This window comes from Macrobrachium nipponense, chromosome 5, assembly GCF_015104395.2.
Source record: "Macrobrachium nipponense isolate FS-2020 chromosome 5, ASM1510439v2, whole genome shotgun sequence".
In the NCBI taxonomy this organism is placed as follows: Eukaryota; Metazoa; Arthropoda; class Malacostraca; order Decapoda; family Palaemonidae; genus Macrobrachium; species Macrobrachium nipponense.
In genome coordinates this window covers 30,634,212-30,654,211 of record NC_061107.1, presented here as the reverse complement: position 1 = coordinate 30,654,211, position 20,000 = coordinate 30,634,212, and the positions used below count along the sequence as shown (strand labels likewise).

Here is a 20,000-nt window from a genome sequence, read left to right as displayed (position 1 = left end):
CTCTCTCTCTCTCTCTCTCTCTCTCTCTCTTTCACATAAACACTTTCCCGGTCAGAAACGGTATTCTCATTATCATGGAAGTGTCGGAGATAGTTATTTTTTCTAAACAGTAGTCTTAGAATAATGGTGTAACAAATAATGTAAATATCTGAGAAGAATTCCTACATACATCTAAAAAAAATGTAATCTTGAATAGATAAAATTCCTATTTATTTCAAGAATGTATAATAAGTTATTAGAAGTTATTCTATATCGTTGAAATATAAAGCATGATTGACATAAAGTACTAATATATTCGTAAATCTCCCATAGTCAAGAGTTTTATAAGTCTAAGTGTATGTCTGAATGGTAAATCGAGACAAGACAAATTCCATGCTAGTCTTATATAATGAGCTCCCAAAGCGATCATAAATCATAATTTCTAAAACTGCGTATGGTATTTCTTGTCGACTGGTTACTTTTTTATTGCTATGAATATCATTCAGAAATGGAGTTAATATATAATCAGTGATGTCCTCATTTACAACCATTATTGTAATTGCGCCTATTGGAGTTATTGTTGAACAATTAGAGGGTGTGTATCTTGGTAAATCTCTCTCTCTCTCTCTCTCTCTCTCTCTCTCTCTCTCTCTCTCTCTCTCTCTCTCTCTCTCAAAAATAATAAATCTCAATTTTGTAAGCGGAAACATAAAAATGATCAATATTTTCATGATTAGTTTTCTGGGGGATATGCAAATAACTATTAACACTAATATTCAACTGTGCTGTAGATGTGTTTCGGGGATTCAAAATGAATAAAAAGAAAGTGTGTCGTCGCAATTAGTGAAGTACTCATACCTCTGGCAACAGTAAACCCCGATATATAGTACATATGATATGTTTATTTATTTTGTGATGTTACATAATTACATATATATATTACGGATGACTACTATCAAATTATTATCATAAAACTAAAACAGGTTAATTTGTAGGAAAACAACTAAGAAACGAGCTGTTACAATGATTGTTTACGTTTTCGTGCGTCTGGTAGCATACTACAGGTGACTCCCGTCAGAAAAACTCCGGGTTCTGGGGACCTGTGAGATCTCATCCCAGGCGTAATCAAAGGGTTAAGGAACGTTTAAGTATTTTTATTGTAGAAGTGTTTTAAACAAATGTGAAGGTAGAAATCTTATTATTGTAACGGCGAACGCGCCAGAGCTTTATTTTAGCGGCGAGCAAACAATTTGCCCCGCGAATTCTCTGTGATTTTGTATTGTCGTGTGTCGGACGAGCTCACACTAACACGTGTGCAGATAGATGCCAGAAAGGACCAGATCAAACTAGGAAGTGCTTTGCCAGGGTTTATTGCTGTAGTAGAAAGCCTAGCTAGTTAGGAGTGTTTTACTAATAGTTACGGCAAAAGAAGTGTACAATTCTTTTGTCTGTGATATGTTAGGGTATTCATTTTTAACTTAGTTTTCATTCCAAGTGTTGGTAACCGCTTACCTATCAGCTTAATTCAGTTCGCGCACTCTCGCGCCTGCGCGGTCTCAACCAACCTTCGTTCTCACAAAGCAGCAGCCTGTGTGTTATCTCTTTTAAGCATTACCTAAACAATTTAAGCAAAGTAACGTAAGTCTCAAAGTTTCAACGTAAATAATATCAATCTCTGTACTAGTATCTATCGTTCTACCAGAGAAATTAACGTAATTCGCCTTGAATAAGAAAGTAGAATTTTGTGTTGTAAATTGCTTTCGCATTTACAGAGAATCAGCTGATAGCGCACCGCGCTACCCAACCCGCCTCACGTGTTTCACCTCGCATCGCTCACTCACTCGCTCGCTGAGTGAAGTTTCATTTCACTTCGTACTTAACGTAACCTCATTCACAATTGTTTGCTAACATTTTCATTTTAAAATCCTTACCGTCATTTCACTGTTCACAGGGACCTAGTAATCTTACATAAAGTTAACGTAAATCTTCAAGTAGAATAAATTACAAGAATTGTTAACGTAAAATTCATATGTAAACGCAAATCATTTCATAAGCGCAAGCCGCTACTATTAGCGTAAAAATCGTTCAACGCGAGCGCGTTATCATTTTCATAAAACGTTATCCAAAGCAATTCTTTCATTTCACGTTAACGTAAGTAAATCATTTAACGCAAGTTGCGTCATATTAAACTAACATTAGTAGTTCAATTCAAATATAAGGGAGTTCATTCATATATCATTTTTCACCCTCTCTGAGAGAGAGAGAGAGAGAGAGAGAGAGAGAGAGAGAGAGAGAAAACCAGAACCCAGTATTCACGAAGCCAAGAGTACTACATCTTACCATTAATTATAGCATGCAGAATTAACCTTATTTTAGTCTCTTGTGTCTTTCATTTACACTGAGCGTGATACGTACGCGCCTGTGTCCATTGCAGTTTGCAAGCATTTATTTATTTCATTTATCGAGTACTTCAGCGAGGGACTGAACATTTCTAAAATTTCCATTACCTGTCGTTGCCCGAGTGGTCTTTTCATTTTCTTTTATCACAAAAGACTTGCATATACCGCAAGCACAATTCGCACAGTGTGCCACGCAAATTCATTACTTCCAGACAGGGAAGTCGTTACCAGTTTAGGACTCGCCACCACCAGTGCACGTCAGGTCTTACCATTTTACAGTGCCACTAATTCTTGACACTGTCTATCGACTGGCTGCTGAAGTACTCCCACCTTTTACTTTCTCTCCTCCACCATTACACTCTGCCATGAGCAGTGCCATTTCACTTCAGTATATTTAAGTATACTGCATGTAGTGTCTGGGACACACCAGCACGATACCAGTGCTCCAAGGAACGCCTCCTCATAAGTGCCATTGCACCTGTACAGGCCGTACAGGTAGCCATTATACCTGCGTGTCCATCCTTACGGAACGCCCAATTCATTAATGTCCGTATACGAGGATCAGTGATCTTTCGGACCAATCAAGGGAATGCCTCCCGAAGTGCCGCAATACCAGCACTACTAGTGCTGTCCAAAAGGAACGCCTCCTGAAGTGCCATCGCACCTGTACAGACGTACAGGTAGCCCTATACCTGCGTGTCCGTCCTACGGAACGCCCATTCATAAAAGTATCCCCCATTTTGGATCACTCAACCAAGGAACGCCTCCGAAAGTGCCGCACCTGTATTGGACCTACAGGTAGCCCATTCCAACGTCTCCCAAGTTGGGAACGCCCGTAAGTGTGACGTACGCCGCACACTTCATTCGATTTTTTCACCTCATCAGAAGGTGCCATTCACAAAGTGCCACCGAGCACCCAGTCTTTTCAGACTTTTCATTACCACGTCGCAGAACACATTTCCAAGTGAGTGCCACTTTCCACAGTAGGCACTCCCATTCCATTCAGTACCCTTCCTGGCCAGTATTTTCATTTTCATCAGAGCCTCTACTGCAGCCTAAGGGAAATGTCTTCCCCTGCTTCCCGTGACATCTCTGCCAGAGAGCTAGAGAAGCTCGGAGCCCTCATAACTCTGGGCAAGGAGGCTGGTTACACTGGACCAGTGGATAAAGGCGCAGCAGGCTGCTGCGCGCCTGCAAGAAAAGGAAGAAAGCGAAGCAGAGAGGAAAGAAAGAGAAGCAGAAAGGAAGGCACGTGAAGAAGAGAGAAAGCATGAGCTAGCTCTCTTAGATGACGCAATCTCTCTGCTAGTTTCTAAGCCCCAGACCATGAGCTGGACTCCCGGTAAGAGGTGGTTGCGGAGGTTCTGCACCACTTGTTGTGTGCGTGGGCATGCTGTGGATTCCGACCAGTGCCCAAGTCGGTCTCTACCTTGGGATGAGAGCTTCCAGGGTGAACTTCTCCAAGGCTACCATGTAGCCCTGCCTGGTGAACAGTCTCCTATGGCCTATCAGTGGGTACAAGTCATGGCCGACACCGAAGCCCAGGTCTCCCTTATTTCCAGAAAGGCATTGCCTAGGGGTGCCAAAATCCAGACGAACGAAGAAATTCAGTTTGAATGGATTGACGGTAACCTCTATTCTGTTCCTTCGGTCCTTCTGAATGTAAAAATGCCTTTTCTGGACCAGGAGACCAAGGAAACCACATTGTGCCGCCTGGGCGTAGTTGACCAATTTCATGATGTTTATCAGGTGATATTGGGCCGAGATCTACTTAAGCCGTATCTCCCCTGGACGCAGCTCCCACTACCAGATGCACCGGATCCCTGCAGCATGCCTCATAATCAAACCTCAATTTTAGAATCAGAGGCTAGTGCCTCCGATGTCCCAGATATCCCTTTTATTTGTGAACCTGGCCTTGACCCAGTGTCAGAGCCAGACGTTTCTTCCGCATCATCTCAGCCTCTTACCATCTTACCGCCTACCTCCTCCACTTTGGAAGAGGTAAGCCCACCAGTTAACCCCGGACTTGCTTCCAAGGATGATTCAACGGAGGTTTCCTTAACCTCCCTACCTCAAATAACTGCCAGAGAAGACTTTTCACCTGTGCCAGAGCACACTGCTAGCCTTGGTGACTCCACAGATTCGCAACCTGTGGGGCCATCTCGGCCTTACCATCCAGTGCCACGGAAGAGGTTCTGGAACACGTTCTGCCGAGACTGTGGCCGCAAGGGTCACATGTCTGCCAACTACGGAGGGTGCGCGAACCACAATATTCCTGCCATCGCAATGGCCGTCACCAATCCTTCTTCACTAGGACCCCCAGCTAAGGGCCCTATAACAGTCGCACCCCTCCAAAGCCATTATCCGCCAAGCCACGTCAGAGCCTACGACGACTCTGGCGCTCAAATCTCCCTGATACGGGAAGATCGAATCCCCCGAGGGGCTAATATTGACAGACGTCAACTGATAACCATTGAAGGCATCAATCATATTAAACTGATCCTTCCGACCGTACAATTGAGAGTCACCAGACCTCGTTTCTCCAGAGTATGTACTCTTGCAGTTGCAAGCTACATTCCAGGAGGTTACGACCTCCTCCTAGGGCAAGACATGAAGTCTCCCTCGCATTCCAAAAAGCCTTGGGGTCCTAACCCCACGACCAATCACTCCAAAGCAAGGAGTCATCGAAATTCTACTTCCTCCAGGAAGTACGTCCACCAACAATCTCCCCCGTTACCAAGGAGGGAGATTGACCATTCACAGTTCCGTTGCAAAACCTGCAACGTAATAGGGCACTCTACTAATTGGCCTAGGTGCCTAGCCGACTACCAGCAGCGGACACTGTCCATTTTCCACAAGGCTTAGCCTTCAACAAGAGACAGGAGCCTCTGTCTCCCATTTCCAAGGGCACGCTGAGAGGTATTGCACCTCCGGTACCCGCCACAGGTCCAGTCGACCCCAACTCTCTGCCAGTGCCAAGCTCCGTCCAGCCTGGACGTAGAGCCACCACAGAACTTGACTTCTGCGCCTGGCCCCGAGCTAGTGCCGGCGCCTAACCTAATCAAGGATCCTCCTTTTACAGGAGATCCTCCAAGAGGCATGGAGCTTACCGCAGCCCATGGCCAATCCAAAGTCCATGAGCTTCTTCTTCACCCTCACCACTGTCGCCCGAGGATGAACCTCCGGCAGACCTAACATTCTCACATCATCTGGAAAACCAGGAACTGCCCTACCAGGAGTCAGCCTGGAGTGTTCCCCTTACGACGGTTGTCGCAGCAGCCGGAGTGAGGGCCTCCCCTGCAGTAGGTTCCACCTCTACGACGGTTGCTGCAGATACCGAAGTAGGGTGTTCTCCTGAAATCCCTCAGGCTACCACTGCCTCTGCTCCTGCCGGCGTTTCTGGCCTTTCCCCAGAGTCGGTGCCTCCGTCTACTCCTAGGACTAGTATAGCCAGGTCCTGGAGGAATAAGAAGAAGAAGAAGGGACGTAGCAAATCATTAACACACTAACCAAAGAGCCACATGCTCTCCTTGACACCTGTGCCCGAGGTACAGTGTCGCATTCAATTGCAGAGTGATCCTGGCACCTACCCAGAGAAGGTAGCCAGCCTGATCTCTGCCAGTAGAACTAACCCTCTAACCCCTAGCCATTGTTATACTAATCCTCACTTGAATATAATTACCTCATTGCATTTCCCTCCTGGTCAACTAACCACTCATCATCCCCACGCATCATTACCTCTCATTATGTACTTTAACAATTCCGTCGCGGAACTACTGCTGAGCGTACCACACTCTGGAATGATTGCGTCTTCATTTAACTATAATGAGTAGGTTAGGCTAATGATTTAGTACCAGGGCATTAGGTTAGTAGCAAGTAGAATTTTCAAGTAACCTTATCTAGGGGTAGAGTAGACTGTCGTCACAGACAAACCCGTAGTTATTACTTAGGCTAGACTACATTACTACATTAAGTTAGTACACTTAGCATCTCCACCTATAGTTAGGTAGGCCACTGTAGTTAGCTGTATTGCTGCTCAAAAAACTTCAAGTTAGAGAAGGAGAACTGGGTAGTCGAGACGATCAACTTATTTAAGCCAAGACCTTCACGCCCCCGGGAAAGGGGGTGAATGCCTTCTTAACAGGGGGAGCTGTGACGTTTATAGATCGTTCGTCTACCCAGATATGCAATTAATTAATTTGATTTGGAAAACGGCAGCCATTCTTTAGAATATCAGCTGATTTTTAGTAAAACGCGGGAAACCCAAAACCCGCCAGCCAGAGATAGGGGGTTCCCCAAGTTGGGGGACCCCAGTGTCTTTTGTCAGCTTTAGGGACGTATCTCAAAAGGGAAAGATGTAGGCAGATTGGTACTTCTTAGACCTATATCTTAAGCTCTCTTTCCTGTGACCCCTCTGCTGGCTGTATGCTTTGTTTCCAGGATTTGCCTTGCTCGTTGGGGGTTAAGCTGAATCCCAACACCCAAGCAAACTACCTGAATTCTGCCCAGTCGGCTGCAAGACGTGATCTCGGACGGATGTCCAACTACCTGCCTTCCTGTTAGGCCTATCTAGGGCGTGAGTGGTGCGCCAATATACCCAGGCTCAAGACAAAGAGGCCATGCTTTTCTACAGCCACTGAACACGACATCCAGGTACGTCTTGTGAAACAGCATATTGCCAGTCCCATATCACCTATTATCATTTTGATCCTCATTCTCCCAGTTCGATTTCCAGCCCCAAAAGGAATTCATCCTTTTGTTCCCTCTCACTGCCTCATGGCCGCATGCTTCCCCTTGTGTGATCGTCCCAGACCAATGAAGTCATTGCATACCTCAGTGAAATATTAAAGGTTTCTTCTCCCCAGTGTTAGAGAATTAATTAATCAAAACAAGATATCCTTTTTTCTTTTATCTCGTCTAATCTGGGATTCTTTTCCAGATTCCATGAGCCACGTGTCATATGTCTCTGCCCGCAAGTGTGCATTACCCAAGTGTATGAAACCAGCTTGAATTTATCCAATTACATTTTAGCTATTTGTGAGATATATATAAGTCCCACCGTGGTGGACGCTGCATTTACCTTTTCTCCAGGCCAGCAAGGGCCTTTTTTGTAAATAAATAGCTGTAAAGTAACGAGCTGAGTTTTCTTTCGGGCGACCTTTTCCCTCTAAAGAAATTATCACTAACTATCAGTTTTACGGTAAGTTAAAGCAATTTCCTCTTGAAATCCCTCAATTATTTCCGTTTACGTATATAGACTCTCTCAAGGCCGCTAAATACGTAAAAATATATGTGATATATATATATATATATATATATATATATATACACATACATATATATATATATATATATATATCTATATATATATATATATAATATATATATACTATAATACATATATATATACATATACACACATAGATACATACATATAATATATATACACATACATATATATATATGTATATACATATACACATACAGTATACATATATATAAACACATACATACACAGATACACACATACAGATATATAAATTTATAGATATAGATACATAAATACATATATACATATATATATACACACACACACACATATATAATATATATATATATATATATATATCCTATGTATATAGGTATTTATGTATCTATATATCTATAATATATATCTGTGTGTATGTGTATCTATGTGTATGATATGTGTATATATATGTATATGTATGTGTATATGTATATACATATATATATATGTATATGTATGTGTAATGTATATACATATATATATATATATATATATATATATATATATATAATATAATGTGATGTGTGTGTATATGTGTATATATATATTATATATGTATGTATGTATGTGTGTGTATATGTGTATATATATATTATATATATGTATGTATGTATGTGTGTGTGATATATATATATATATATATATATATATATATATATATATATATATATATATCTATATATATAGTGTATATCAATAGAGGGATCCACAGTAATATCCTTGTTTATCTAGATATAATATGTTTATACAAAGCTTAAAGCTTTCGTCCATCCTCCTGTGGACTTGATCACTAAGCAAAAATTTTTGCTTAGTGATCAAGTCCACAGGAGGATGGACGAAAAGCTTTAAGCTTTGTTATAAACCATATTATATCTAGATAAACAAGGATATTACTGTGGATCCCTCTATTGATTTCTTAGAAGCACGATACAGTGTTTTTATATTGCATAGTGTGTATATATACACGTATATATATATATATATATATATATATATATATATATATATATATATATATATATATATATATATAGTGTATATATATCACAAATAAATGAATAAAATATATATATATACATATATATAATATATATGTATATATATATAAATATATACCGTATATACTCGCATATCATGCGACTTTTGAAACCTAATTTTGAAGCTAATTTTAAAGGGGTCGCATCATACATGCGGTATAAAATTAGCGTACCGTCTATGCTTTCCCAAATCGGCAGATTGCGATAGTTACTATCGGAGGAAAACATTAGATCTATTAAAAAGTTATGCTTAACTTGTACTTCACTATATCCAATAATATTGTATGTATTCTCATATTACTATTGTGTTTTAAAATACAAAAGAGCGATCGTGCGCCATTTCATTATTTTGGTTTATACAACATGTTTAACGTTCTAGACTAACCATCTATAATTTCCAAATCCTTTGATCAAGGCACAATACCGAAGGATTTTTTACCTTTTGTTTTACTCGGTAAAAGAAACATTTGGTATTTGAACTATTATTTTTATTTTAGGATACACATTTAAAAATTTATTTAAGTAAAAAATGCATAAAATAAATAAACTAAAACCCTCCAAGGTCGCTCTCAGTGTCCGTATCATCAAATAAGGCTCTGAATTCTTCGTCATCAAGGCAGTCATCATATTCGTCGTCTTCCAGATCTTTGATAATTTCATCTTCATCTCCTGCATCTTCGTATAGGACATCGTCTTCACTTCCATCCATAGCATTTTATATTCCACGTTTTTTAAATGCTTTAATTATCACATTTTTATCGATTTCTGCCCACGATTCTTTAACCCACGAACACAATAGAGGCAAACCTGGAGCTTTCATCCTCCCTCCTTTCGTGAATGCTTTCTCTCCATCCAACATCCATTCATTCCACTTCTTCCTGATGTTGTCTTTAAAAGGCTTATTAATCGAGACCTCGAGAGGTTGACAAACGCTAGTCAAGAGGTTGACAAACGCTAGTCAAACCACCGGGAATAACAGCTATATCCGTGTTTGTATCTCGAACACCTATTACAACAGAGTTCACTTGATGTGGCCTAAACATATCCCAAACTAATAAACTTTTTTCTTTACGTAAACCACCAGGCCTTGATGCCCAAACTCTCTTTAGCCAAGTCTTGCAGCCATCATCGTTCATCCATCCTTTTTCGTGAACTTGGACAATGATACCGTTCGGGAATTTTTCTTTGGGCATCAATTTTCGTTTAAAGATAACCATGAGGGGAAGTTTCGTCCCATCTGCCATACACGTTAAAACGACAGTAAAGTGTGTCCTTTCATGACCAGTAGTTTTGATTAAAATACTTTTCTCTCCTATTTTATTTACGGTCGAGTTTGATGGCATGTCGAAGTTAAGCGGAGTTACGTCCATGTTGCCGATACATGATAATTTATAATTATTAGCTTTGCGGTGCTTTATTACAAATTTGTGGAAATTATTGATTTTTTCTTCCAGTTCTTTGGGTAGTTTTTGTGCAATTTTGGTTTTCCTTCTTAGAACAAAGTTGTGTCTTTTCATAAACCGAGTACACCATCCTGCACTTGCTATAAACTCTGAAATGCCCATTTTTCTTGCTTCTCGAATTGCATACAGTCTTATATTACACCGTGTTATAATAAAACCATTTTCTCGGTTTTCGGACACCCACTTTGCCACTTTATCTTCTAAATGCGGCCATTTACATTTGGATCCGCGATTTGCACACTTATTAGATCGGAGGTTGCTATTAAAAGTTTTTCCTTTTGTTTTGTTTTCTGTCTATTCTCCAGCTTCGGACACAGCTTTCCCCGACGCCAAACCGCTTACCAGCTTGAACATTGTTCGTTTTTTCAGCTTCAGCTACAACTTGCAGCTTAAATTTAGCAGTAAATTTCCTTGCTGATCTTTTCTCCATGGTTCTATTCACTCTGTGAGCCGAGTTGCTACTGTTTCACTGCTTGCATTTCTGAGCTATATATACCAGCTGATTTACAGTTCTGGCAGCAACATAGGCCTACTAAACAAGATCAGGCATCTCTGTATTCTCTGGAGGACTGCTAATCCATTAGTATTAACCAGGTGGTCAGTGATCATGCACCCTTCATAGCCCACGCAACTGACAAAATTTTTTCCAACGATGTTTTATCTTTACTGTACTACAATACACACATAATCCTCTATCCGAAGTCCTAAAAACCAAAAGCTTTAAAAACCTAAAACATTTTGGGGAGTAGAGCGTCAATTCATATGGAAGGCATAGTCTTGTTACCGTGGCGAGCTCTCTGGCGTGGCTTTTAAAGATCTGCCCTTAAGCCAATTTTACAAAAACAACAACTGCCCGTGCGTGACAGACCTTTGAATGTCCTTGAGACAAACTCCGAGGCTATAATTATAAGATTATAAGGGTTTTTCATTCCTGGGTACTTTAATCTCCTACCTATTCGGCCCTGCTCTCTCCCTCTCCTAAATCTTACAGCTGCCTGAGCGAGAGCATTTTCCATGCCTATTTTTTATTTTGTATACGATTGCCCTTTCTCAGCTGTGAAGTTGATGTCTGTCTATGGCTGTGAGATGACCAGGAATAACTTGTAAGTCGGTGTCAAAGTCACTCCACACTTTAGTCAGGCCAAAACTTTGCCATATCGCATTCAAGCAACATTCAGTCATTGTTTCCTATCTATTATTTGTCAGATAGAGAGAGAGAGGAAGAGAGAGAGGAGGAGGGGAGAGAGAGAGAGAGATAGAGAGAGAGAGAGAGAGAGAGAGAGAGAGAGAGAGAGAGAGAGAGAGAGAGAGAATCTGTCTGTATACAATTGTTTAATTTCTCACTCAACAAACTTACTCTGTTATGCTTTATTTCATATTTCCTTGCTCACCAATTTATTCTATACCTACGATATTAAGAAATCAAGATATGTGTAGAAGGGAGAACTGCCTCCAGACTGTACAGTCAGTATGGATTTAAATGCACGTGGAACTGGTTGAAATATTGGCAACAGCACCAAAATGAGATGCCATGTTGATAGAAAATCTGACTCCGTTTCTTGTTATTGCATAAAAAAAACTATCAATCGTGAACCTACGTAATTTATTTAGAATTCTGCGTAACGGAAAATATAATATTTGATATCTGTAATGGAAGAAATGGTTTTATCTCTGTTGTTATAGATTTGGCAGATATGCGATCAAACACGTGGGAGGACCAAAACAGCCCAGCCAGCGTGCTAGGCTTACCCGATTCATTTGGATGTGCGCTGCAGCTGCTGCTACTGCTACTCAAATAATCGCATTTCTCGTACTAATCCCAAGAGTTGACCATGGAAAATCCCAAGATAAACCAAATCTCCCTAGATAATAAAATAATTCACATATGCCAAGCCTTGGATTTACTCTGTCTATCAGGAAAAGATACTGATAAATTAAATTGACGGTATCTTTCCTGAGAGAGAGAGAGAGAGAGAGAGAGAGAGAGAGAGAGAGAGAGAGAGAGAGAGAGAGAGAGAGAGAGAATATTTAACCAGTGGGCATTAGTACATATGCAGGCAGTGTGTTCATGCTTGTTAAAAAATGTGCAGTACGGGTAATTCATATCTGGAAGACAAAAGAAAACAAAAATATATGAATTTTGTTGCTGTCAGTCGCATGGACTAAATTTACAAAGAGCAGGAAACAAATCTTGACATTCCTCGAGAGATTAGAGAGATGAACCGTGGCCACGGATGAACCAAGGCCATCTAGGATGAAAATCTCTCTCTCTCAACTATACTGTAAGTGTTAACTTGAGTCTCTGAAACCAATAGGTATTAGCACACGCGCAACTGTATGTGTGTGTGTGTGTATGGGCATACTGTTAAAAAATGTGCTGTGCCTACAGGTAATACCTACATCTTGGAAGATAAAACATACAAACAAATTTTGTTGTTGTTAGTCGCCGGGGATATAAAGGGTGTGACCAGCTTACAGAAAGATTAACATTTTTCCAGAGATTAAATAAAGAGCTGAATTTTGTTTTGAAGGTATGTCAACCGCGTTAGTATATAGGTATCATCTTCTAAAGAATTTTTTTTTCTCTTTTCTTTTTGTGGAAGAATCTTCAAACCATTTTGCCCTTTTGCATTCAAAGTAATGAGAAGGAATCATTCTATTCTTCATGTAATCAGTAAAATACTTAAACTAATAAAAACTAAAACTACGTACTGTATGCAAAGCACACACATCGTTAGCTTCCCGTGTGTAAACGTTCATTCTAAGAAATTCACCGAGTAGTATAACTAACACCTGATTGGCTGGTTGGTAGCCATGGAGATCTGTTATCCAATGACTGCCCTCGGCTTCTGTTCTATTTATAGACATATGTCGTGGATGGCACTAGGTTTGAACGTTACCATGTTCGTGATTTTCTGACTGCTGACGGCAAAAATTACTCAATTTTCTTTATATAATTATTACTTCGTGAAAACAATAATATAATATGATAATTTTAACTCTTAATGTATAGTGGTATGAAAAATACCAGTGTGTCGTAGCGATGCGTCATAAATATAGTGGTATAAAATACCACATGGTGTTGTATCGATACGTAATCACAAAGTACAAATCCTTTTCCCGGACCATCCTCAAAATTTTACGACTCTTCAACTTCAAGACCGATATGGTGAAATATATTATAGTCATACTTATTGTTAAAATTCACAAGTTGAACTGCAAAACACAATTAGATTTTGATTGTTATGTGCATATATTTTTTGCGTTTTACGGAATGTTTGTTTTGAAAATAATAGCTATTAGTGAACATATGGTATTATTTGTCCCACTATTTTATTATAGGTGATCTTATTTATCTCACATTCATTTAACAGTATTAGATTAATTTTTATTTAAATAAACTGTAATTAATAAATATCAATAATGAAAAACATAAAGGGAAAAAATGTTTTTGCTGCAGTAGTGATGTTTGTTTGATTATGCATCTGACCTCACATTTCCGAAATCTGAAAAATTCCCAAAACCGAAACATCGGAATGTGTGTGTAATGCACATTTTTTTTTAAACGCACACAATGTCTACACATTTACTGATACCCGTTAGTGAATGACTCAAATTACAGTATTTAGAGAGAGAGAGAGAGAGAGAGAGAGAGAGAGAGAGAGAGAGAGAGAGAGAGAGAGAGAGAGGATGATTTAGGACACCAAGGCGTGTTATTTTTACAATTACCCTATATATATTATCTTAGGATTCTTTTTTAATCTTGGGATTTTCTATTCAATTCTCGAGATTAGTAAGAAAATTACTGTAACTTGACTAGTAGCAGCACACATCTGAATGACTCGGCCATTAGCATGCTAAACCACCAACCTTATGAACTGACACTCTCGGAAAAGGAACTCGCATGATACATGAGATACATGACAAAACCATTGTTTATTGGTGAAAATTGTGGGGTCGCATGATATGCGAGATCGCACGTTACTCGAGTATATACGGTATATATATATATATATGTATATATAGATATATATAGGTATATCATATATATGTATGTATATATATATATATTTGTGTGTGTGTGTGTGTGTGATATATGTGTGTGTGTGTGTGTGTGTGTGTGTGTGTGCATATATGTGTGTGTATATACATATATATGTGTGATATATATATATGTGTGTGTGTGTGTGTGTGTGTGTGAAGCCAGAGCGCACACAATATTGTTATGGAATAGAATGGTATGGAATATGAAATTTAGGCTTGAAACCAGGCACTGGAATCCAAGGGATTATTCAGCATTATAATAAAGTTGGTTTGAGATGAATGTCAATGAATTTATGAAATTAATAAAATGAAGGAATGTCTATGAATTAATGAAATGAATAAAATGAAGGAATGATTTTAAGACAATAGTAAAAACATACTTGGTAACAAAAATTATATTCCTTATTAAAAAAAAACTAATTCTGCATTAAGGAGATGCATATAACCTTCAGTGTAAAAAATTAATAAAATATAAATAGAATGCAAAAAATATACATAAACATGCTTATATACACAATTGCAACTCTTTGCCGTGGTGCAGCATACCTATGGCAATGTAATAACATTTTCAACAATAAGAAGAAAGTCACACTACACATTTTAAGCGTAAAGTCACACTGTATACAGGCTGGTGCAGTTCCCCCATCTAAAAGGAATGTGGGGATCAGTCGAGTATGGCCAATTCTCAGCTAACATAATACCATTTCAACCCTATGGTTTTATTGGAATTCAGATGGCCAATATTTAATACTTTGACCTTCCTGTATTTTATATTGTTGCCCAGAAGGGTAGACCAACATGCTAGCCATTTATTTTTGATATATGAACAAACAGTCCATTCTTCAATAATGACAGCGCTTGCTTCATGCTTAGCAAGTTGTTTACCTACAATGCCTACATGGGTAGGGACCCATAAAAAATGGACAAATTAGAATTTGGAAGCAAACCTATACAACCACTCTTAAAAACTATATTGAATAATTGCATGTTAAAGGTTATGCTGCTTGATAGATATGAGCACACTATAAGAATTTGAGTATATGGTGAAAGCATTACCCTGTAGGGTAGAAATAACAACAAGAGATTTAACTCATGCAGCTAATTCAGCTGTAAAAATAGAGGCATTATTTGTTAGTCAGCCCACAAGAACTATTACTGTGGACAACAGCACAATCACCACCACCAATTGATGTTTTTGATCCATCAGTGAATAGTTTAACAGAACACAAATGCATTTTATCATGATCCAGAAAACGAGCAGTCACTTCCTTGACATTAGCCGATTTTTAAACAGCAGCCTTTTGACAGACCAATGGTTCACATAATATCAACTGCACAAAAATGGCACGACAAGATAATTTAAGCCAACCAACTAAATGCCACTATGTTCTGGTGTCAATCACATTAGGTAGTTAATAAACTGACCTCAACACTGTATTGATCACTTTTGCTCAAACAGCCTATAGCATTTCATTAGAAATTCAATTAGTTTAAACTTATTCACTTTCACACATCCATTTCTTACAATCACTGTAGTGTATACCAATTTTTTTTGTCTTGTCTTGAACAGTCAAACAACCAATGCTGTTTAACTCACAAGTTTCTTATAGAAACACCACTGTTAAAGAAACACTATCTTTGAAAGAAAGTTTTTCCGAGGTTCAACACGTAAAAGACAATGTATAGTGTTTGCCCTCTACATAAGAGGCATTCCCTTTATTAACTAAAAGTGAGGTAATATTATGGAGGGGAAAAAATTGGGAATGGTTTACTCTTGTTTACAATGATACTGAAGGTGTGAAAGCAAAATGATGCCAACATTGCATATGAAAAAAGCAATGCCCCAAAAAAGTGAACAAAGCAGTGCCCCCCAAAAAAGTGGTAGGTCAGTGCAAAGACCACGGAAAATCAAAATTATGCTAACCAAAAAGTGTGCTGAATACTGAGTGTGTAGGATATGCTTACCCTTCTGTTAAACTTGGTCACAAACTAAATTGAATAGATTCCACCAGAATCATAAGACCTAACAATGGACCACCCTATGAAGGGGTTAATACTGCAGTGCTCTCTCTGCTAGGTTTAAAGTTGCTATGCTCTGCTACTAATCCTCATGTAAATTTGTTTACTGTGCTTATCTGTAATACTGATAAAAAATATCAACTAGTATATACAGCTTTATTTGTGAACTTACCTGCATAAACAACACCTCCAAACAAGTCAGTCATTATTATTGCAAGTCCCTCAGCATTTAGCATCCCATGCAAAGCACCAACAAAGACCGTTTTGGCAGGATCAAGCTGGTATGAAGGACAACGCACATAATTGCTGTCACTTAATACCCAAGGAATCACCTGTACCTATAAAGAATATATCAATGTACTACACTGTAAATAAAAATTTACACCGCACTCAACATTTATTATATGTATGACTAGAAATTAATCACATCAACAGTACAAGGACAAAGAAGGCCAAAAGCACTACATCCCTACGCAATTTCTACTGTATATGCCAATAATGGTTATTAACATCTTGACTTCCCTGTAATTTCACACAAAATGGTATGTCAAATGACATATAAAATTAAATACAGCAATAATAACAAACTTCAAAATCAAGTTTAACGGGTAACTAATACCAAAGAAAAACCAAAGACACTAACTCTTACATCTTTGCGTTTCATTCTTCTGGACGACACTTTATAGTAATAATTACCATCAATGCTCAAGTCTTGGGTGCAAGCAGACAGCAAGGATTTAACCTGAAATAAAATTGTTTACAGTTTATTTGAAAATACTTGGCAAATTTTAATTTTTACTAGATTTTTTTAACTTTACCAAAGATTCCTAAAAGAATATAGGAAAAGTTAAATACTAATTTTATATTCCGCAAAAATTCTGTACATACATTATATAAATAATTACTCTATATATATATATATATATATATATATATATATATATATATATATATATACACACACACATACTATTATATATATATATATATATATATATATATATATATATATATATATATAGTGTGTGTGTGTGTGTGTGTGTGTAATATACATATGTAATGTGTATATATATATATATACTATATAGATATATATATATATATATATATATATACACATTACATATGTATACACATATATATACATACACATACACATATATACACACACACACACACATATATATATATATATATATATATATATATATATATATATATATATATATATATATGTGTGTGTATATATATATATACATATATATATTATTATATATTGCTACTTTCAAAATGCATGTTTCCCCTCTTTGAAATGTCATGTAGAATTGTGCAACATTTTTTCAGATTCCTAGATAGTTTAGAGATAGGATGTTTTTAAATATGTGTTCAGATTTCGCATTACATGTTGTAAAAGAATATATTATAACGTGGAATGTAAAAAGAGAGAGATTTTCTTTGTCCGTTCGAAGCTATGAGTGTTTCCCCTTTTATGTCAACACTGTAAGATTAGAGGGCCTGTGAGATCAGTTTGCTTTTCTATTCTGTCAACGCGTTTGATAGCGAGCTCAAATCTTCATTTCTGTTTTGGAGAATCTGTCATCGTATGTGATAAGCCTTCTGCTTCAGTCGATCCAGACGAATACATGTTTTTTTTTCTAACAGACTCGCCTTGTACGCGTATGTCTTTGATCAAAGCCACGTGGGGATTGCACATTTTTTATGTGAGATTCAGTCAGATTTCAAAGATTCTGGAAGAGTTATTGTCAGAACGTTTTTGTCATCTGCCCTGTCGAGTTTTCACAAGGGAAGATTTCATTATATCTTAGAACCTCGAGGCATTAACATCTCGCTCTCACACTCTCTATCCATCGCATAGCACTTTTGATTTTATATTAACCCTCTTACGCCGGAGCGGTAAATAAAAAATTGTCTCCTGTGTGCCGGAGGGATTTCGGAGTGAGCGCGGAAGCGGAAAAAATATATTTTTCAAAAAATCACAGCGCGCTTAGTTTACAAGATAAAGAGTTCATTTTTGGCTCCTTTTATTTGGCATTGCCTGAAGTTTAGTATGCAACCATCAGAAATGAAAAAAATTATCATTATCATATATAAATAATGCGATATATGATAGCGCAAAAACAAAATTTCATATATAATTGTATTCAAATCGCGCTGTGTGCAAAACCTTTAAGGGAACAAGTTACTTTGTTTTTCGTTGTAATGTACACTAAATTGCGAACATTTTGGTATATAACACATTGTAAAACGATAAAAGCAACACAGAAAATATCACAAAATAATGCACGAATTCGTAACGAGCGGACGTAAACAAATATTTTTTTAAAAAATTCACCATAAATCTAAATATTGTCCTAGAGACTTCCAATTTCTTTCAAAATAAAGACAAATGATTGAATATTACTATACTGTAAGAGTATTAGCTTACAATTGCAGTTTTCGACCATATCTGACGAGTTAAAGTTGACCGAATGTTGAATTTTTTTATATATTTTTTATATGCAATTATTTTGTAAATAAGAAAAGCTACAACCTTCAAATATTTTTCGTCGTATTCTACATGAAATTGCGCACATTTTCATATATAAAACTATGAAATGCCTAATATGAAACGGAGCAAATATTCCGAGAATGGGACGTACATATTTCGGAGATTTGTGGCGGAGAATCCGCGCGCGGAGGGAAGGAAAGATTTTTTTTTAAATTCACCATAAATCTAAATATTTTGCTAGAGACTTCGAATTTGTTTCAAGATGAAGATAAATGACTGAATATTACTAGACTGTAAGAGTTTTAGCTTACAATTGCGTTTTTCGACCATTTCGGTAGAGTCAAAGTTGACCGAACGTGGTTTTTTTTCTATTTATCGTGATTTATATGCAAAGATTTCGAAAATGAGAAAAGCTACAACCTTCAATTATTTTTTGTTGTATTCTACATGAAATTGAGCACATTTTCATATATAAAACTTTACGTAACGGCTAATTTAAAATAGTGCAAACATTACCACAATCGCACGTATGATTTTTTCGGAAGAGTTACTGCGCGGACGAAAAGAAAGTTATTTTTTTCATAAATTCACCATAAATCAAAATATTGTGCTAGAGACTTCCAATTTGTTGCAAAATGAAAGTAAATGCTTTAATATTACTAGAATATAAGCGTTTTAGCTTACAATTGCGTTTTTCGACCATTTCGGTAGAGTCAAAGCTGACCAAAGGTTGAAATTTTGGCACTTATCGTTATTTATATGAAAATATCTCAAAACTGATAAAAGCTACAACCATGGGTTGTTTTTTGTTGTATTTTGCATGAAATTGCGCACATTTCCATATATAAAACTTTATATAACGGCTAATTTTAAAATGGTGCAAACGTTACCACAATCGCATGTATGATTTTTTTCGGAAGAGTTACCGCGCAGATGTAAGGAAAAAGTTTTTTCATAAATTCACCATAAATTGAAATATTGTGCTAGAGACTTCCAATTAGTTGCAAAATTAAAGTAAATAATTGAATATTACTAGAATATAAGCGTTTTAGCTTACAATTGCGTTTTTCGACCGTTTCGGTAGAGTCAAAGTTGACCGAAGGTTGAAATTTTGGCAATTATCGTTATTTATATGAAAATATCTCAAAACTGATAAAAGCTACAATCATGAGTATTTTATTGTTGTATTCTACATAAAAATGCACACATTTTCATATATAATACTTCATGTAACGGCTAATT

The 20,000-nt window shown here is 37.4% G+C and overlaps 1 protein-coding gene across 1 annotated transcript in view; it reads right to left on the bottom strand.

Moving 5' to 3' along the window:
- Positions 1 to 20,000, bottom strand: part of LOC135215745 (cytoplasmic polyadenylation element-binding protein 1-like) — an 82,184-nt gene that overhangs the window by 21,092 nt on the left and 41,092 nt on the right. Inside the window, exons 4-5 of the mRNA XM_064250700.1 lie at positions 16,899 to 16,991; positions 16,422 to 16,587 (exon numbers count right to left, since the gene is read on the bottom strand). Of these exons, the coding sequence (XP_064106770.1) occupies positions 16,422 to 16,587; positions 16,899 to 16,991 (259 nt within the window). The remainder of the gene's footprint in view (positions 1 to 16,421; positions 16,588 to 16,898; positions 16,992 to 20,000) is intronic.